This window comes from Hipposideros armiger, unplaced genomic scaffold (assembly GCF_001890085.2).
Source record: "Hipposideros armiger isolate ML-2016 unplaced genomic scaffold, ASM189008v1 scaffold_20, whole genome shotgun sequence".
Lineage (NCBI taxonomy): Eukaryota > Metazoa > Chordata > Mammalia > Chiroptera > Hipposideridae > Hipposideros > Hipposideros armiger.
In genome coordinates, this window is record NW_017731370.1 from 2,075,479 (window position 1) to 2,097,314 (window position 21,836).

At 37.4% G+C, this 21,836-nt stretch overlaps 1 protein-coding gene across 3 annotated transcripts in view; it reads left to right on the forward strand.

Annotated features, from left to right (window-relative positions):
• The window catches only part of ESF1 (ESF1 nucleolar pre-rRNA processing protein), a 66,526-nt gene extending 45,955 nt beyond the window's left edge, over nt 1-20,571 (forward strand). For all 3 annotated transcript variants that reach the window (XM_019635247.1, XM_019635246.1, XM_019635245.1), the window contains exons 10-14: nt 4,592-4,713; nt 8,072-8,159; nt 15,398-15,480; nt 17,498-17,644; nt 19,706-20,571. In XM_019635247.1, coding sequence (XP_019490792.1) covers nt 4,592-4,713; nt 8,072-8,159; nt 15,398-15,480; nt 17,498-17,644; nt 19,706-19,999 — 734 coding nt within the window. In that variant the 3' untranslated portion in view covers nt 20,000-20,571. The remainder of the gene's footprint in view (nt 1-4,591; nt 4,714-8,071; nt 8,160-15,397; nt 15,481-17,497; nt 17,645-19,705) is intronic.
• Nucleotides 20,572-21,836: the final 1,265 nt, after the last annotated feature.

Here is a 21,836-nt window from a genome sequence, read left to right on the forward strand (position 1 = left end):
AGCTATATATTTCCTTATTCTAGGTCAAACCAACATTTTAGATGTATCTGATAATAGTATATAGGATAACCAGGAGTTCAGATTCCATCTGTGTGGCTTTCTAGTTGCGTTTTCTTCGGCAAGTTGTTCAAAGTTCTCAATCTCAGTATACTCATCAGGAAAAAAGGGAATTATTATATCCTTATGATTGTTTTCACTCTCTTAGAACTTAGAATGTACCTGGGAAGATGATCTGGATTAACCATATCAGCACTCTGAATCATTCCATCAATTATTGTTTGGTTTTTTTAAGATTTTTATTGAAAAATATTGTGAACATGCAACATTATATCAGTTTCAGGTGTACACAATAGTTATTCAATTCAACATTTATATACCTGAAGAAGTGATCACCATGATAAATCCAGCAACCATTTGACACTGTACCACACCATCACAATATTATTGACTATACAGTAATACCTTGGTTTGCAAGCATAATTATTCCAAAACAAACTACTCCTATTGCAAGACATCGCTTGTTTTTCAAGTTAAAATGTATTACAAATGTTTGCTCATCATGCAGAACATTCACAAACCAAGTTACTTGCAATCCAAGGTTTTACTATATTCCCTATGCTGTACATTACATCCCCATGACTTACTTGTTTTATACCTGGAAATTTGGACCTCTTATTGCACCTTTTCCCCTCCTTTTTTAATTTTTCAGTTACAGTTGACACTCAATATTATTTTGTATTAATTTCAGGTGTACAGCATAGTTATTAGACATTTGACTAGTCTGGTACTCACCTGGCATTATACATAGTTATTATCATATTATCGACTATATTCTTTATGCTGTATATACCCTACATCCTCATGGCTACTTTGTAACTACCAATTTGTACTTCTTAATTCCTTCCCCTTTATCACCCACCCTGTCAAACACCCTCCCATTGTTAATCATCAAAGTGTTGTCTGTACCTCTGACTTTGCTTTTATTTTGTTTATTTTGTTCTTTATATTCTACATAGAAGCGAAATCACATTGCATCTGTCTTTCTCTGTCTGACATACTCCACTCAGCACAATACCCTCCAGGTCCATCCATGCCACCGCAAATGGCAAGAATCCATTCCTTTCCATAGCTGAACAATATTCCGTTGTATACAGAGGTTGCCAAAAAAATGTATACACATTTTAAGAAAGGAAAAAACTTCTAAAATTGTAATACTCAATATATACCAATAACAAAAGATGAATACAAGTCATGTGTATACATCTTTTTGACACCCCCAGGATATGTACCACTTTCTCTTTACCTGTTCATCCATCGACAAACACCCAGGCTGCCTCCACATCTTGGCTATTATAAAATTTTTTCCGTGCCATTACTTTCTGTCTATGTGTGTCTTTCAATCTGAAGTGAGTCTCTTATAGACAGCATATGTAAGGGTTTTGTTTTTTTATCCATTCAGCCACCCTGTGTTTTTTATTGGAGCATTTAATCCATTTACATTGAAAGTAATTGTTTGATGGGTATGTAGTTATTGCCATTTTATTATTCATATTTTTTATTTTATTTAAGATTCCTTGTAATACTAGTTTGGTGGTGATTAACTCCTTTAACTTTTTCTTGCCTGGGAAGCTCTTTATCTGTCCTTGATTCTAACTGATAGCTTTTCTGGGTAGAGTAATCTTGGTTGTGGGTCCTTGCTTTTCATCACTTTGAATATTTTGTGCCATTCCCTTCTGGCCTGCAAAGTTCCTGTTAGGAAATCAGCTGACAATCTTATGGGAGCTTCCTTGTAAGTAACTAGTTGTCTTTCTCTTACTGCTTTTAGGATTCTTTCCTTGACTTTAACCTTTGCCATTTTAATTATAATGTGTGTTGGTGTGGGCCTCTTTGAGTTCATCTTGCAAGTGTTGATATGCTTGATGTTGTCCCAGAGGTCTCTTAAACTATCATTTTTTTAATTCTTTTCTCTTTTTTCAGTTCTGATTGGGTGTTTTCTGCTACCTTGTCTTTCAAATCACTGATTCGATGTTCTGCTTCATCTGGTCTGCTGGTGATTCCTTGCAGTGCATTGTTCATTTTGGTTATTGTATTCTTCACGTCTAACTGGTTCTTCTTATGGTTTCTGTGTCCTTTTTAATGCCTGCTATCTCTCTGTTGAAGTTCTTACTGAGTTCCTTGAGCATCTTTATAACCAGTGTTTTCAACTCTGACTTTGGTAAGTTGCTTGCCTCCATTTTGTTTAGTTGTTTCTCTGGAGTTTACTCATTCTTTTATTTGGGATGTATTTCTTTGTTTCCTTGTTTCGGCTGCCTCTCTGTGTTTCTTTCTATGTATTAGGTAGATCTGCTGTATCTCCCAGTCTTGCCGGTGGCCTTATATAGTAGGTGCCCAGTGGTACAGTATCCCTGGTCACCTGCACTGGGTGCTCCAGGAGTGTCCCTTGTTTGGGTTGTGTGTGCCCTCCTGTTACATTTGAGCCTTGATTTCTGTTGGCACATCAGTAGGTGAAATTGACTCACAGGCTGACTGGCTATGGTGTTTGGCCACGTCCACAGCTTACGGGCTGCTGTGAGGAGGATTCCCCCAGTGGGCTCTGGTGTCTGTTGAGACCACCCTTTGGGTGTGCCACTTGTGGGCTAATTGGGTGGTGCCTTGCTGTGGTTTGAAGCCAACCTCCAAGTATATTGGTTCTGTGGCCTCTTAGGAGGGGCTCTGGTGCAGGCCCAGGTCACCCCCTGCCTGTGACTGGCCCGGGACCACCTGGTAGGAGCTACAAGCAATTCACAGTTGTTTGCTGCCTGTGCTAAACCTGGAGGCATGTGGGAGAGGCCACGCTGTGAGCCAAGGATGGCTGCCATCAGAGTGTCCTGACTTATTGTGGGGTAGCTCCACAATAAGTCAGGACACTCTGAGGCCTGCTGTCAGCTGCTGGCATATGTAAGCCCCCTGCAGCACAGAGCTGGGTGTGGGAGGGTCTCAGTGAGTCACCAAGGTGGAGTGAGCAGAGCTCATCAGACCAATTCAGGTTCAGATTTGGCCATGGGTGTTGGGGGAGGGCTAAACACAGGAAAGATGACACCCACCTGTCAGCTATATGGCAAGAGGACCCTACACAGGGAAAATATCAAGTGTCCCTCCAGCCCTTGCTCCAAAGCCACACAATTCAATCTTGCCCTGTTTGTCTCCAACGGCCCCTGAGTCACTGACCCTCCACCTGAGCCCAGGGTGAATGCCTGCAAGCGAGTGAACCTGTGCACAGACGCTTTAAGAAGACATCTGGGTTTCCCACAGCCTTCTGTCTCACCAAGATTGTTGGAATCCCCACTATTTTTCACAGCCAGATGTTGTGGGGCTCCTTTTCTCAGCACCAGTACTCCAGGCTGGGGAGCCTGGCGTGGGGCTGGGGTCTCTCACTCCTCCAGGGGGAACTTCTGTGGCCAAGACAGCCCTCCCACACACACACACCCCCGCCCCTGATTTTCAACCACCACCAGGAAGTTTGGGGCCAGCACATTTCACGTCTTTGCCCCTCCTACCAGTCTTGACATGGTTTCTTTTTTTATCCTTAGTTATAAAGCTTCTGTTCAGCTAGACTTCAGATGGTTCTCCAGTTTGATTGTTCTATAATTTAGTTGCAATTTTGATGTGTTCACGTGGTGAGGCAAGCACAGCATTTATCTACTCCACCATCTTAGATCTGTCATTATTGTATTTTTAAATGGACTTTGTGTCATCTAAATATGGAAGGCCCCCTCCTCCCCAAATCCAACCATGACCTCCAAAACATACTACAAAATAAAGCAAACATTTTTATTATCGAAGGGGACAACTCAGTCGTCACACTTCCTTTACTTTGGCAGGAATGTGGGTCTTCATGGACTGATAGAGCAGCCTTGGGGCTGCTGCTTTCACCTTATCACCCCATTCCAGTTATTACTACTTAAGTCACCTAGAAACGTCATTCAGGACCTGTAGAATATAAGGAACGAAGACCTTTAGAGATGAAGTACAAGAAGAAATAACAGCACTGAAAGAGTTAAACCATACAAAGTAGAATCTAAACTTAGTGGTCCTTTTGATCTTAAAGATGTGGCTTCACAGAGTGCTTGAGGAATGATTATGAGAATTCTTTCCTCCTGGGGTATTTCAACAGGGATCGCCTTCCTAATCAATTTTTGTTAATCACCTATAGTTTCCAGGGCATACAAGCTTTCACTTGGGCAGTCATAGCCTGAGATTTTGTTCCAGAATTTTCTCAGAGTCTCAAAACCATTAAATTGAGTATAGAGCAATGAAGTTTGGGCCTAAACAAAAGGATTTTTCTTCAATGGCTTGATCATATATCAAGTTGCTTGGTTGGTTTGTTTATTTTGGTTTAGTTAGGTTTATTGTTGTTTGCTATTAGGAAATAGCTTTGATATTAGTTGATCCTACATTATTCTATGATCTTGGAGTATTACCAAATTCAGTGTTGGATTTTATCTTGTTACTCTAGTAAACATATGTAAATTACCTTTTTTGGCAAATTACAATTTTAAGTGAATAAAGATATAACATTTTAAACTAAATTATTTTCGTGTTTTTTCCTTAGGTCTTAAAGAAAGTGCAGAAGAAAGGGTCAAAAAGAAATTGGAAGGAAAGGATAAACTGACCCCTTGGGAACAATTTTTAGAGAAGAAGAAAGAGAAAAAAAGACTGAAAAAGAAACAGAAGGTATCAAGGATAATTATGACCAAATATTTATTGAACAACAACCATGTATCAGAATGTACCAGCTGCTTAGCATCCATTATCTCATAATGTAACCACTCACTGGAGTAGGCCATGTATCACAATTTTAAGAAAGAGGAAAGAGAATACTCAATAGATTAAGTATTTTCTGCAAGGCTACATAATAATGTAAAAAGACTGGTGAAAGCCCAGAGCTACTTTAATTGCCATGACCTAATATTTTACATTTACATGCTACCTAAATAAAATACATAGTTTAGTTGATACCTAGATGTAAAACAGTTTGATTCTGTTCTGTTTTTGAGGAAGGGAGGTGCATACAGACTTCTTGACTTGACATATAAAAGTATTTAATATGAATGAAATTTTTTCTATACATTTCTATTTCTTAACCCGCATTTTTCACTTTTCAGTATTATATGGATCTTTTAACATCTTGTTATCATTAAGTTTCTTTATTAAGGATGTTTCCTCTGTGATTATTTGTTATGTATGAAAAATCTGATTGGACTGCCATGAATCGATAATACATTTTCTAGAGTTAGAGACCTTAGTAACAGCAGAGACCACTATGGTTTTTGCCACTGAAAATACTCATCACTGAAATGCAGCATCCTGACAGTAAAGTCATCGCCTTAAGATGGTATCATTAATCACAGCATTTTTACAACTCAGGGAATCTTAAATCATCATTTCTTGTCCACCTCTGATGTTTTACAGTTGTGGAAAATTAATTGATTTGTCTGAGGATACATAGCTTATTAATAATGGCCAAGCTGATACCAGAATCCAGCTCTCTCATGTCAGTGTTCTTCTACTATACTGTATTTTCTCTCTACTATGTAACCAAGTGTTTTTGGTACAGCTGTGATTTTCAGCACTTGTAAAGGTAGAGGCTGCAAAACTGAATGATGCAGTGGAGTAATGTTTGTATCCCTATTATAGTCAGTGTTTCTGGAAATGGATAGTAAAATGAGAAAATGGTGTAAGAGCCCTGGTCCCCATTGATACACTACTCTCTTCTTCCCTAGAATGTCCTTTAAAACTAAGTAGGCAATGAAATGTTTTTTAAATGGAATAATTCCACAAGTTATTAAGCCATCAGTTTATTGGACGACATACAAGTGGGTCTTTATGGGGTTAATAAAATAGTCACTTGTTTCGGAGACCTTTAGCAGCTATTCTCTTTGATTTTCATTGGCTACTCACTTTCTCTTCATTAGGCTAAGAATGGACTTGTTTATCAATAACATTAAAAATACATTTGTTGAGTGCCCGGTTTGTTCTAGACTCAGTGCTGTGTACTGGACTTGCTGATTCCAGCAGATCCCGTCCAACTCCACAGGGTCTCCATGTATAGAAGAGTTCCAGAGTTTTCTTCAAGTTAAAAATATTTTATCCTTTTCCTCTCTGTGACTTCAGTTTTGATATCAAGAAATTATTACTGAAGATATGAATACATGTTTATGTGCCATAGTTGATATAGCTATAGTTTAGATCTAAAAAACAAAGAAATATGTGAATAGATATGTAATTAGATATATAAATATTCCATAATCTTTGTTAGAAACAATTACTGCTGAATCTATTATAATTTGATGAAAAAAATTTTAGATGTCCTGTCCTTAAAAGGATATTAATATCAAAATGAATATTCTTTAGGGCTGGTGGGTGTTCTTCAGCATGCAGGATTGTATTTAGCAATATGCATGCTACATGTTTTTGTTAAAGTGACTCATGTTTTAGTTCCTAGGGATAAACTCAATCTGGTCAACCTGATCTCAATTTACATGTGTTCTATTTATTTAATAGACTTGAATTTTTTTTTTTAAGATTTTTTTTTTTTAAATTGGGGAATTGGGGAATGGGAACAGCGCTGGGGAATTGGGGGAAGGGAAACAGACAAGTTCCCTTTTGTTCCCTTTTGCTGTCCTTTTGTTCTTCAGTCTAGTTGTGAAGGACGTTGTTTCACTGGCCCAAGTTGGCGCCATCGTTGCGCTCTTCCCGGGCGAGGCAGATCAGTCGCCGGCTTCTGGACTGCCTGCCGCTCATGGTGGCTGCTGGCCGCTCACGCTGGCTGCTGGCTACGCACAGTAGCCCATGGCAACCCACTGCAGCAGGGGCTGCAGCCTACGCCGTCACCATCGACTCACGGCAGCCCAGCTCCAGGTTGAGCTGTTTGTTGTTCAGCATCTTAGCTGTAAAGGGCAGTGTCACTGACCCTCATATGTGGGATCCGAACCAGGGCCCTCTGGCGTCCCAAGGCAGCTTTTAACCAACGCACCACTCGGCCGGCCCATATAGACTTGAATTTTTAATTAAACGTGTTAATTTAGTAGACAGCTTGTTCAAATTTGATTAGGGAAAATTTAACCAATACATTTGCTTAAAAATAGCCCAAGAGTTTTTAGGGGTAGATTTTAGATAAAACAAGATAATTGTTGAAATTTGGGTGATAAGGACAGGGGGGATGTTCATTCCTTACTGCTTTTATATATATATATATTGGGGGTGCCCAAAAAATGTATACAAGTGGACACTTTGGTCAACGTTGCTCAAGTAGTAGTTCGCCGTAATCAGAAGTGTCTGGACGCTGATGGTAACCACTTTGAGCACCTCTTGTAATTGCAGAAGTCCAATGTGACTTGTATTCATATTTTGTTATCAGTATATATTGAGTATTACAGTTTTAATAGTTTTTTTCCTTTCTTAAAATTCTGTACGTTTTTTGACATGCTCTGTGTGTGTGTGTGTGTGTATGAATTTTCATAATAAAAAAAATCATTATCTTTAACCCGCAAATAAATTATTTTAAATAATAATTTAAAAGATAACCACAATATACTGCTTCATACTATTGACAGTACTGCTATTTCTCAATTTTCTGAGAGATAAGGCTACCTCTCTACCCACTGACCACCCATCTAAAAGTATTCTCCTTTGAATGTCAGTATCATTTTTATTTTTGTCCCTTTTGGCACTTCCTATCTTGAATTATTATTACTGATGTATATGTCTTTATATATCTAACTTCCTTTAGTAGATTGTAAAACTTTTGAAGACAGAAACCATGTATCTGATAACTTCCATTTCTCCCAAAGGCCCTACATAGTTTCCTCCATTTATTAAGTGTTCCATAAACATTTGTTGAACAAAACAAGAATGACTCAGATGAGAGTTATTTTATAAACTGATCCATTTGAAAAAGTGGTTTAATTTTAAAGTATGTGATTTAAAAGAAATCAATGTTATTTTCCTTCGTGTGTGTGTGTGTGTGTGTGTGTGTGTGTGTATGATGGTCCTTGTAATAAACTGTATATATTTTATATCCAACTTTCAGGCTCTTGCTGAAGAGACCAGTGAAGATGAACTTCCCTCTGATGTTGATTTGAATGACCCGTACTTTGCTGAAGAAGTTAAAAAAATAGGTAAGCCAACACACATTTGTAGTTTTCAATTGGAATCTGAAAAAAAAGATAACATAGGTAGAAACAACATAAGCTACTCATTCTTTTAAAATTCCTAGAGTTTGTATACCCCCATATTCTGTCTTGTGAGGTATAACCATTGATCAGATTAGGAAGGGTCAGCCTACCCCCTATATATACAAGGAATAGTTTCAGTATAGGAGGCTTTTGGTAGCATGATTAACAGTTTACTGGGAATTCCTTTCCAGGAAATATCCTTATACACAGATTGACTATAAAAGGCTGAAAAAGGAATAGTCATCTTCTTGTGGCTTTCACTGCTTTTTTTATAACACATCCATTCTAGGTCTCTCTTTGCAAAGGCTATGAATAATTGAAAGTGTAAAATAAATTTGTTTATGTGATATGTTTACAAATTTTTAAAAATGTTTACATGATGGTATAGTATAAAAGCTCTTCTGCTCAAATATACAAAAACATCTATGTTTCATGTTATCCTTTTTGCATTTATCTTGCTTTATTATAGCTGAAAGCCAGCTTCCTCCCCTTTTTCCTTGAGTCCCTAAACTATCTGGTATCTGATTTCCAATATCCAAGGAGCCTTGTTTCATTGCATATGTGCCACTCATTCTTTCCTGAATGCTTTCATTCTTACCTTTTTGGTATGTATGAATGTGTGTGGTAAGGTTCGGGCCATACTTGGACCAGTCAGTGCAGAGACCACTGTAAGCATTTTCCATTTGTTCTCATACGTTTTGCCTTGCCCTGATCTAAATACCACACACATGAGCCCCAAAAGGCTTGCTCTTGGAGCCACTCCAAGCTGGCATTGTAAAGAGAAGGATTTTATGAAGTTTCCCTGCTTCTTGTCCCTCATGACTAGTGGGCCAGAATAGTTCTCAACAGGAAAGTCAAAATTGCTCAAAATTATTTCCTGGTTGTTACAGCCTTTTAGCACTGACATTTTATTGATGAAAAGGAGATCAAGATGAATAAAGTCTATTATAGCATGTGAGATTCTTAGAAATTGGAAAGGGAAATGGAAACTTAACATGTTCTGCTTTTTATCATACCTGAGCGGTCATTTCTAGAAGATGATGGATTTTAGTCTGATTCTTGCTCAGGAAACCAAGTTTATTATATGGAGAAATGCGAAGCATTATAGTTTCCTTGTTCTCATTCCAAAGTGCTTCATTTGGCTTGTGAAATCTAGTCAGATTGCAGAACTTAGGATAGGATTCAAAGAGTAAGTTAAATGGTTTGATGGCTTGGGGTAGCTTATTTCTTGGAATCAGCACATTTCAATTGTGAATAAGCTCTTTTCTAAAGTAAGTATCAGACGTTCCAAGGGAAAGTGTAAGTAAAATTTGCTTGCTTTCAATATACTTTTGATTTCAGATACTGTGTAGGAGCTTATATCTGGGTAGGTTGTTTTCTTAAAGCAAAAAGAATAACAGAAAGGCTGAGAATTTTTTTTATATAAAACCTATCCAAAAAAATGATATCTTGCCATGTTTGTTTATTCATTCTATCAATAAATATATTTGAGTGCCTACCAGGTGCTGGGCACTCCGCTAGGCTAGAGATACAGCAGTAATAACACAAGCAAAATTACATCCCTTGAGGAATCTATGGTTTGGGGAAGACAGGCTAAACAGAAAAACAAGTAAGAATACTTTGAGAATATTTAAATGAAATAAATAAGGTAATATAGAGGATATAATGAGGAGGAAGAAGGGTAGCCACTTTACACAGGGAGGCAAAGAAGGCTTCTCTGAGGTGGTGACATTAGAGCTGAGACTTGTAGAATGAGAAGGAATCAGACATAAAGAGCTGGGGGAAGGGCATTGTAAGTGAGGGAAAGGTGGGTAGAAAGGATATGAGGTGAGAAAGAACTTGCGTTGAGAAATTGAGAGACACCACTGTGGCTGGAGCATGGTCAGAGAGGGGGTTTTGTATGAGGCCAGACTGGGATATAGGACTGACCCTGCAGGGCCATGTTGTCATGGCAACAAATCTGGATTTTATTCTACTGACAGTGGGAAGCCACTGAAGGGTCTTTAAGCAAGGACGTGACATGATCTGGTATATATTTTAACAGAGTACTTTGGTTCCTGTGAAGAAAACAGATTAAAGAAAGGGTCTGGTGAGAGCTGAGAGACCAGGCTTTTGCAAAGGTCTAGACAAGAGATGATGGCTGGTTTAGGTGACATGCCAGTAATGGAATTGGAAGGAGAAAAGTGAGTGGGATTCTAGATATATTTTGGAGGTAGACTTGCTGATTTATTTGAATAAGGAAGTTGTTTAGCTAACTCCTAGGTTTTTTGTTTGAGTCTTGGAAGAATGCTCTTTCATTTACTGAGTTAAAAAGAAATATAGGAACAATAGGTTTGGGTGGCAAGTAAGGTCAGTAGGTTCAGTTTGGGTGTAATTGCTTTGAGATTCATGTAGAAGTATTATTAGTCTAGGAGATATACTGAGAAGTCAGAGTGTAAATACAGACAAATCAATAAAATAGTATTTCAAACCACGGTGCTGGAAGTAGAAAGCATTGATGAGAGGAGAAAAGCATTGATGGGCTCTGAGGTTAGATAAAGCCTACATAACATACTATTATATATTCCATATATAATAACATATTCCATCATACTGGAGAAGGTACTACCTGGAAGGTAGAAAGCTTAAGAAACTGAGAAGGAGCAATATTAGTGTTTGGAAGGGTGTATAGTTCAAGTCCCATGGTTGAGCAGGACAGAGACATCTTTTTTTATTATTTTTATATGAGTTTATTTGAGCCAAAGGACAGAGACATTTTAAGCCAGATGGCTTTGGGTACATTTATAACACCTTTGCCCTAGGCAACCCCATAGAGCTGAACTTACACACTCTTCAAAACATAGAGGAAGGAGTTGAGTTCATTGATTGATACCAGACCTTGAGTTTGGCTTGGGTTAGGAGCCAATTTGAGTACTAGAAATCTTTTCTAATATTTTCTTCTGTTTTTCCCCTTACACTGTAAACTTGCTATAATTGTTCTATTTTTTCCTAAACTGCAAACTTGATATTAAGTGAGAATTTCAAAAATGTACTACTTCTAGAATGAAGTAAAAGTTTTTGTTTTCTTTTAAAAATGAAATATTAGAAAAATTTGCTAATTATTGTCTAATTACATAAATTCCTTAGTAATAGATTTTGTTTTTGAAGAAGTAGGAATGAAATAAAGTACATCACATGTAAATGTACCCTATTAAAATGTATCCTTTGTCTTTAGATATTTGATAAACCACCATGAAAATCTAACATGGTACACATATTTGATTCATTCAACCAGTTTGTTAAGTGCTTACCATGTACTGCTTGTATATTGTTTTACAGTTTTCACATGCTTTTCTGTGCATTCTGTCCTCTAATCCAAACTTCAGCCCACTTTGTAGATGCGTAAACTGAAGCTCAAAAACATAGTTGATTTGCACACGGGCCAGTGGTAGGTGGTAGAACCTGAATGCCAGTGGTCTACCTTTACTTTTTGTAATTCTGCAAGTACATTGTATAGATCAAAGCCAGAGGCAGGCCCCATATGTATAAAAGCTGGACACCAGAAATTGCTGGATTTCCAAGCAAAGTCAGAATGCTCAGGTCCAGAGGAAGACTAACAGACTGCATCTGATTATGGGCAACTGATCTTGGATGCAGGAACTTGCTGCAAAAAGAGTGAATCCATAGGGGGTTACCACTCCCATCTGGTCAGCTCTGAGACCTTGCCTGCCCTCCAGTGAATTTTCTGAACTGCTCTCTCACAAGAGGTGCTTAACTAAACCCTGTGAAGGAAGTTTTTTATGGGAACAATTCTATGACATTACCAGTAATGGAAAATGAAACAGATAACCCTTTTACAGATCAATTTTTTGCAACACATCTTTTTCCATAGATGTATTCTGTTACATTTTTTGCTTAAAAAGGTAGTAGCCTCAATAAGGATTATTTAGAGTTGTTGTTTGTTTTGTTTTTTTTTTTAGCTGAGCCATCCTGCGACCTGTTGGCAGCTCAGCGGCAGCTCAGCTCGGGCTGGGAATCAAACCGCTGTTGCTCAGAGCTTCCACACTTGAGCGAGCTCTTAACCAACTGAGCCACTCAGCCAGCCCCTAGATTTATTTTTTTTAACTATAAAACTCTAACATCTGATTTCTAGTCTCTGTTAGTATTCAAATTATTACAATATAATCAGTCCATATGTACTTTTTGTAGCAGTCCAAAGAGATGTGGTTTCTTACTTGTCAAATGATTCACTGAAAAATAAAGATAACATTTCAGAACAGGACTTTTATTTCCATACAACTCTTCATTTAACTTAGGTCTGAAAACTTTACAAAGAAGAAAAAATGCTTTTTAAAAATATAGAAATTAAAATGTGCCCTCTTTAAGTGATCTTGTTAACAGTGCAGAAAGAATCTCTACACATTATTTATCTTTTGGCTAAACAGTTCAGCCTAGCACACAGTAAATTCTTTGTGAGCAGAGACATTTTCGTCACGCTAAAACTGGATATCATTTGTAACCCTGACCGTCTTGGAGCTTCTTTTTTTCCTCCCTTGCTACAGTCTTGCTTTCAAGTTTATTTTTATGACTTTTCACCAGGTTGTTACGAAATCCGGAACAGTTCATTGTGGGCTCTTTGAAATTATTTCCCGCAGCTGCATGTCAAGATCTTTATCTCCTTTATGTATTAATCACATACAGCCTGATGTTTTCCTGTCACTTGTCCATTCACTTCAAAAGGAGCTCTAGCCTTGAGTACACAGGAGCAGAGGTAAACTTAGGGTGTGAGAGTCAGACCCTAAGAAAGGGAAACGTTGATGATACTTATATATATAAATACATACACATATTTAAAATGGGAAAAGATATAATCCTAAGACATATCGTTCCCTGAAAACCATTTGAAAAAGGAGCACTAAAGATTTTAATTCTAAGGAGGAGGGCTGCATACAATGATATTTCTGCTTGGAAGTGCAGGCAAATACCTTGGTGGCACTGAGGGGTGAACCTAGCAGCACTTTTTCTGGCACGCTCTCGGCTGGGCATGGCTGTATAAGTACAGCCAGACTTAGTGCACACGAAGCAGTGTCTAAAGCCTCTTTGGATTTTAGGCTTTGTTTTTTCTATTATCCCCCATGAGCTGCAGTTATTCAACCATCATTATACGTTCTGTGAATTGTACTTGGTTACTTCACATCAAAATACATTGTAAATGGAAAGGTCTGTTACAAGGGGAATGCCATTTGATAATAAAGGAGTATAATGTAGTGGTTAACAGTAGAGAGCCTGAGCCATAGTGCTGGTTTGAATAATGGCTCCTTCACCTCCCTGTGCTTCAGTTTCCTCATCCACAGAATGAGGATTATAAGTCTATCTCATAGCATTGTTGTGAGGATTCAGCAGGTTAATATATGTAAAGTGAATAAACAGTACTACTGCCTGACACACAGCAAGTACTGTGTAAACATTAATCATTATTACTTTAGAGACTGTTGCTTTCTCAGAATTGGAAAGACAGAACACAGCTTATCCAAAGAAGATTGACTTGGGTGTTAACATTCTGGAGTAACAGACATGGCTTTGTAGCTTCTGAACCTTCTTGCCTTTCAAACTAGTCTTCTATACCTTAGCCCCCTGAAATCTCCTCCCTTCGAATCCCTCTCACTCCAACAGACACAAAATGGGAAAAAAAATTTAAGGTATCATCAGCATGATCGTCAAGAACCCAGGACATCATATATATGCATATGTATGTGTATGTTTATGTGTACACATGCACACACGGAGCCAAAAAAGTGTATACACATTTTAAGAAATGAAAAAACTATTAAAATTGTAATACTGAATATATACTGATAAGAAAAGATGAATACAAGTCACGTTTAACTTCTGCAATTACAAGAGATGCTCAAAGTGATTACCCTCAGTGTCCAGACTCTTCTGATTACTGCCAACTACATCTTGAGCAACGTTGACCAAAGAGTCCACCTGTGTACATTGTTTGGCACCTCCCGGTGTATGTATATATGTATATACATATATACAAGATAAGACACAGGCACAAACTGCCACAGCTAGGCTGTGGTAGAGCCAGAATTTAAGTGCCGTTAACTGCACACAGTACTACCTCTGATTCAGGATGAGAGCATCTCACCTAACATCTTGTGGTCTCTAGAAGTCCTGGAAATAAAAGTAGTTTTCCAATCAGGAACCACTTGACCATAAGTAATTTTGCCTGGTAATAGAGCTAGAAAGTTAACCAAAGATCAAATTTGTCTTTAGCGAAGGAGAAAGCGTTTTGTTAAACTTGTACTTGCAGGTAGTTACTGTAAAATTGTTATCATAAAGGTGAATTTTTCATTTTGCAGATGAGTTTTTTTTATATACAGAGTTTTAAGAGTTTATATATTCAAATCACTTGGGGTTTGTTTTCCTTTGATTTCTTCTCGTGTTCTCATGCTAAGAAAATATTTCTTTTATTTAAGATCAGGTAGCTATTCCCCTGTATTTCCTGACATTTTTTGTCTTAATGTTTACCTCTTTAATCCATCTGCATTTTATTTTCCCATACGCTATGAGGTAAGACAATAACTTGATTTTTTTTCCAAGCAAAACAAATTGCCCAGCACCAGTTATTTTATAATCCCTTCTTTTTCCAGTGATATATGATGCTACATTTTATTATATATTAAGCTATACTGTTCTGTTTTTCTCATTATATATAGTTCAGTATTTTTTGGTTATTTTCACTTTGTAATACATTTTAGTAGACTGTACCACTAGTATATCAACTCTATCTTGTTAATCTTTGTAAAGATTTTTTTGAATGAAATTTTATTTAGGATTTCATTAAATGTATGTTTTTTATCATGAATGAATATTGAATTTTATCACACGTTTATTCTATATCTATTGAAATGATCTTATGGTTTTTCTTTCTTAGTTGATGATCTAATTATACATTACTTTCAGAAGAAATTGCCTCTTTACAGTATTCAGTTGCCCCATCCAGATGTACTGTCTTTATTTTATTCATACCCATAATCCTCTCTCAGTAATATATATTTTTTACTTTATCTAGTTTCTATACATTTATTGATAAGATTACTCCTAGATACCTTGCATTTTTGTTCCTAGCATAAACATATTGTTGCTGATAGACTTATAATTTTTAACCCTCCTATGTTGGTTTATTGTGCCAGGTATAAAAGAAAAGAAAAAATCAATGAAATCTGCCAAAGATAGCACATCTCCAGAGGAAGATGCTGAAATAGAAAAACAAAAGGTAAAATATGATCATTACATACTTAGTTGATAACTGGTATGTACAATTTAAATGAAATTATCTACATGAGTTTCTAGTGTTCCTCTCTAATAAAAAAAATAACTGATTTTAGCAATAAAATTTATAAATTATAAAACATAATTAAATATTTTAGCTTTTTTTTTTTTTTTAAGATTTTATTGGGGAATTGGGTAAGGGGAACAGTGTTGGGGAACTGAGGAAGGGGAATAGCCAAGTTGGTGTCCTTCAGTCTTAGTTGTGGAGGGCACAGCTACCACAGCTCCAAGTCCAGTCGCCATCCGGCTGCCTGTAGGCAGCTCGTGGCCGCTCAGTTCAAGGTGCCATGTTCAATCTTAGTTGCAGGTAGGCATAGTCCACCATCCCATGTGGGAGTCAAACCAGAAACCTTGTTGTTAAGAGCTCGTGCTCTCACCAGCTGAGCCATCCTGCCACCTGTTGGCAGCTCAGTGGCAGCTCAACTGGGGCGCAGCTCACTGCCCCACGTGGGAATCGAACCGGCAACCCTGTTGCTCAGAGCTCACACTCTTAACCAACTGAGCCACTCTGCTGGCCCCAGCAGCATAGTTTTTAAATATTACCTTTTTACCAAATATTTCTCCTACTGATACTAAGTTAAAATTAACTCAAACCCAAGGCATATCCTTTTGAGATTAAGAGGAAAATACCTCATTATAAAAACCCTTACTAAGGGCAGGCCGAGTGGCTCAGTTGATTAAAAGCTTGCTCAAGAGTGCAAGCTCTGAGCAATAGCGGTTCGATGCCCGGCCCGAACTGAGCTGCCGCTGAGCTACCAACAGGTGACATGATGGCTCAGCTTAAAAAAAATAAATAAATAAAACCGTTACTAAAACAGGCAAAAAAAATAATACTACTACTATTAAAACCTGAAAATAATATTGCCATAAGTTTTAGTTTAATCTGAATCTGTCCTGTAATACAGCTTTCATGGCTTGTCAAATGCTAATATCTCTCTTTTTATTATTGTAAAAAACATAAGTTTAATGCAAACATAAACTCTTTCTTGGACATGCAGTGAACCTTATCTTCAGTGACTCCAAAGATCCATGGCACAGAGGAATTAATATGTATTTTTACAGAGGCATCCTGTGACTGACAGTCGTATCACTGTCGGAGTAAGCCTGATTGGTCGGCTAAATTCTGCATCCTAATGCATTTTTTATGTTCACTGTTTATTGCATATACTGTAATGTTCTTACGATTAAGGGTCACAAAAAAAGTCTCTTTTGTGGAAAATGGCTCTAAAAAGAAGGCCAACTGCAGGTGCCAGTGATGGAAGGAAAGGAAATTAAAGCAGTGTAAAGTGGTAATATAGAAAAATTCACAAAAGTCTGGCAGCATACTTTGGATATTCTCTATATACATGGGTATTTACTTGGTTCTTGAGGGTTCACGTTTAATCCCATGGTCTGTAGAAAACACCTATTTAGTGGAAGAGACAATATATTAGATTTCAGAAGCAAATATTAAGATCCCACCTTCATAGAATGTATCAGTATTGAAACAGTGAAGACAAAAACGGCAAAAGAAAAAAGAAATTTCTTGTTTTAAATATGCATATTTGGGAAGTAGTTTGTATCACAAAATAGTACATGTTTGCTATATTTTGTGTCATTGCTTAAAAGGACCAAAGGGAAAATGAGAGTTTTTATTTGGATGACTTGGGGACTTATACTTGTAGTCTGCCAATCAGTTATACTAAGTAGAGTATAGTCTGGTTTTTAAATACAAACTTTCACGCCTCTCCTGTTCTCAGTGCTGTTGCTTCTAAAGATTTTTACCTTATTGCTATACAAAGATCTCTGGGTTTCTTTATGAGTTTCGGTAATCCACAGTCAGTTTATGGATGACAGATGTTATCCCATAGCATTGGTAACTGGGGTCTCCTTTCCAGAGTAGATTTCTGTGTCCCATACTCCTGTTTGAGGGAAGAAAAAAACCACTGTTGTATATTTGAACATTTTTTTTCACTTTATAGGCTGAAATGGCTTTGCTCGTGATGGATGAAGAGGAAGAGAGCAAGAAACACTTCAATTACAACAAGATTGTGGAGCACCAGAATCTGAGCAAAAAGAAGAAAAAACAGCTTATGAAAAAGAAGGAATTAATAGAGGATGACTTTGAGGTAACCAAGGACCAAAGTCCTGAGCCTTTTAAAGCTGGTGTTGAACCTAAGTCAGCTCTGGAAATAAAAATTGAGTATAGTCAAAGTTAGCCTTCAGATGTCTTCAGAAGGATCATGGAGCCAAAGCTACCAGCTTTTAGTCCTACACAGCCTGTTCATCTCCAGGTGGATCAAATCACTCTTTCTTTGGTTGAGCACCAGCTGAAGTAGTTGGCTTGTGTTTTGGTAGCCATGTTGCACCAAAATAAGTACTTTTAATGTCACAATCACATTCAGTGTGATGCTCACTCTGGGAAAGATATGCATAATAAAGCCCAACTAAGAAATAGCTGGTTCATGTCACATTGTGTCACACTCACTGTGTACAGTGGCCGGCACAGTAAGCCATGCTTTTTTAATTGCTATGTATGTTGTTTCCATTGCGCTCTTTTCCCTCTTTTTGCTAACTCCATATTCCTAATGACAACACAGTTCCTGTGCATGAGTTTGAACCCTGTGCAGAAAACCTACAAATAGCTGCCAGGAACTACTTAATGACTTCCCACCCATAACATGGAAGAATAGACCCAGAAGAATATGGTGGGAATTTTGAATTTGTTCAAGGGATGGAAGGAACATACAGATAACTTCTAAGTAGCATGTAGAGGGACTTTGAGGCCACTCTGTAGCTCCAGTGTCTGTAAGTCAGTTCTGTTATGTTGCTGCTCCACTGAACTTTTCGGTAATTGGTTTTCTTATGAAAAGTTAAAATCAAAGAATGACTTGTAGTCAAGCCTTCTATTATGAGAACTGTCTTCATACGTTAATAATCATGCATGAAGACTTTTTTTTTCTTTTTTCTTGTTTTTTATTGGGGAATTGGGAGATGGGAACAGCGCTGGGGAATCGGGGAAGGGGAACAGACAAGTTGCTATCCCTTAGTTCTTGAGTCTAGTTGTGGAGGACGTTGTCCCACTGGCCCAAGTTGGCACCATCATTGCGCTCTTCCCGGGCGAGACACATCAGTCACCGGCTTCTGGACGGCCACTCACTGCGGCTGCTGGCCGCTCACGCTGGCTGCTGGCTACATATGGTAGCCCATGGCAACCCACTGCCACAGGGGCTGTAGCCTACGCCGTCGCCGGCGACTCACGGCAGCCCAGCTCCAGGTTGAGCTGTTGTTCAGCATCTTAGCTGTGGAGGGCAGTGTCACTGGCCCTCATATGTGGGATCCGAACCGGGGCCCTCTGGCATCCCAAGCCAGCTCTTAACCATCGCGCCACTTGGCCGGCCCATGAAGACATTTTTCATGAGTGTTTTGTTGGTGGTGACAGTGGCAGTATCACATCTCTTGTCCTCACTGTAACTGCATAACTCTGTGATCCATCTCCAGGTGGACTCATCTTTCCCGTGGGAAAGCGGGTGGCAGTGAATCATGCTCCCTTTCTTGCTGGTCACCAGGGTGCCTGGCAACACTCGAAAGGCCTGGCTGGAGTTAAGAATACACTCTTAAATGTGAAACCACAGTGTTTTTGTAGAAAGATACAAGATCAATTTGGAGCTTGTATCTGACCAAATTTTGGTCGCAGAGGTGCCTGCTTTTCCATAGTAGCCTCTAAATCCTTTGTTCTATGAATCACCCTCAGTAGCTATGCATTTTGGCACCAAGGTTAAAAATTTTTTTAATGTACTTCGAATGGGGTGACTTTGAATAAAGCTCCAGCAGGAGATATCATCTCTGGCTTACTTATCCAGGAACAGATTTCAGACTGTAAGGTTAGGGAAGTATGCCTTCAGAACCATTTCTACAGTCACTCAATCTAAGTGACCATTGTAGTTGCAGCCATTATATAATAGACCACTATCATTCCCTTGCAAGGAAATTGTGCCCTGCACTTCGTGGTCTAAAAGTAGGCCTTAAAACTCCATTGGGGATCTGTGGGAAAACAGTTTTCTAATGAATCTATGCAAATTGCTCACATTTTTATTTTATATAATCAATAACTCCCTGACTTAAATTTGGCACCATTTCTGGACCTTTTGGCTTACTAATTTATTTTTATTTTCCTTTTGGATTTACAGGTAAATGTAAAGGATGCACGGTTTCAGGCAATGTATACTTCCCACTTGTTCAATTTGGATCCTTCAGATCCTAATTTCAAGAAAACAAAAGCTATGGAAAAAATCCTTGAGGAGAAAGCCCGGCAGAGAGAACAGAAAGAACAAGAACTTACTCAGGCAATAAAGAAAAAAGAGAGTGAAGTTCAAAAGGAATCACAAAAGAGGTCCGTTGATCCTGCTTTGTCAATGTTGATTAAATCTATAAAAAACAAAACAGAGCAGTTTCAAGCAAGAAAAAAACAAAAAGTCAAGTAACTATATATTGTTTCTCTTTGGATTGTGAATGTGTTCTAAAGTATACAGAAGTGGTAGAAGGAATATTTATTGGGAACAAAGCTACCTTTCAAGAATATGGATAAAGTCTTACCCTGACCATTGTAAAATTTCTCTCGTGTGTAACAGTTAGATCTAATTGGAGATGATTAACAAATTTGCGCTCTGTATTTCTACAGATTAATCATAATTAATTCAGTTAATCCAAATTATAGGATTTATAAACTTTTTATATTTTATGAAGTTCAGTTTACATTAGTAGAAGATTACTCTAAGTTAGCTTTTTTTCTAAAAGATTTTACAGTTCTATGTAAAAAATAGAACAGTACTCAATCTTAAGTCTGAATAACAATTAGGAATAATTTTAAAATATGTTTTTGCAATACATTAATTTCTCTGAAGGGCCGGAGACTGATTTCGATATTTAAATAATTTATTTTTCTAGCCCTAATGGATGGAAGCCAGTAATTTGCTTTGTTGTTTGGTCATGTTTATTATATAATAGTTTGTTTATGACATTAATTTGTAAATAAAAGAGTAAAATGTTTTTATTATTTTGTATAGCAGTGGTTTATTTCATTCTATGCACTTCAAATAAACTACTCTCTGAAAAAACTATCTGAAAAACTGTCTTCCTGAAGAGGACCACTCCATGAAGAGGCAGTTCCATATTTGCATTGCTCTTAATTGTATTTGAAATGTTTGCGAGCTCTGCGATGATTTTTTATTTGTAGTAACAGAAAATTCTTGCATCTGCCCTTCAGATTTTCGGAATGCTTGGAAGGGTGGATATGCTGCTATAGAGTTTAAGGAACCTTAATTCTTTTTAAAATTAAAGCACACCTTGAAGGCCTTACTACTCTTGGATCTCATCCTTTTTAGGTTTTATAAACTATTCACTGACCACTTAGGGAGGAGAGCTAAGTGTGCTGTATAAATAAATGAAAATAAAAACTAAGATGGTCACTTGGAACAAATGATAAATATGGTAGCTTCTGAAAGACATCAGGAGTTTGACCAAGTTTGTGGTTAATAGTAAACTTGACATTTTTGGTACAAAAATTCAAGTCTACCAATGTAGTATATTTTTTCAAGAATAAAAGGATGTAGAACTCAGTGATATCAAGATAATAAGAGTGTATGAACAGTTTCTGAAAGAGGAAGGAAAAAAGAGGACATTTAAATTGTTCATTATAACAGAAAAATGCATAGTACTATGCCAAGAATTGTTTGTTTACCATAAAGCACTGACATTGTTAGGTAATTCAGCCAAATAAAGCATTGTTTCTATTGTTCATTGTGAACTTCCCAATATTTATCTACTCATCATTAAGAGATCGTGAATTTTAATATGTTTATGGATATAGTCTATAAACAGTTATATAATTCATGTTTCATTTATGCAAGGAAAAAGACTTGTTTCCTTTGAATTGTTTAATTATAGGAATTAATGTGTAGGAATTACTCAGAGTTTGATTTCAAGGTTCCTATAAACCTTAGCCCTTTGGTTTTTTATTAGTTTGGTTTGAGTTTTTGTTTCTGAGTTCTTTGTTTTTAAGTCACTATATTTCATTGTAAATCTCATTTTATTAGGCACATAATTGATTATAACAAGTACATTGAGCATATAAGTTATGCACAGCCCTAGCTCCTTTTCTCAAAGAGTTGATATTTTTTAGTCAGAAAAAAAAAAATGAGAATAACGTTATCAGGTACTGCATTAAATAAACATTCTACATCAAGAATGTTAGGCTTTCAGTAAGTAATTGTTAGTAGTAAAACTCAGGATAAAAAATGGTCACAGTCACAATTTGGCAAA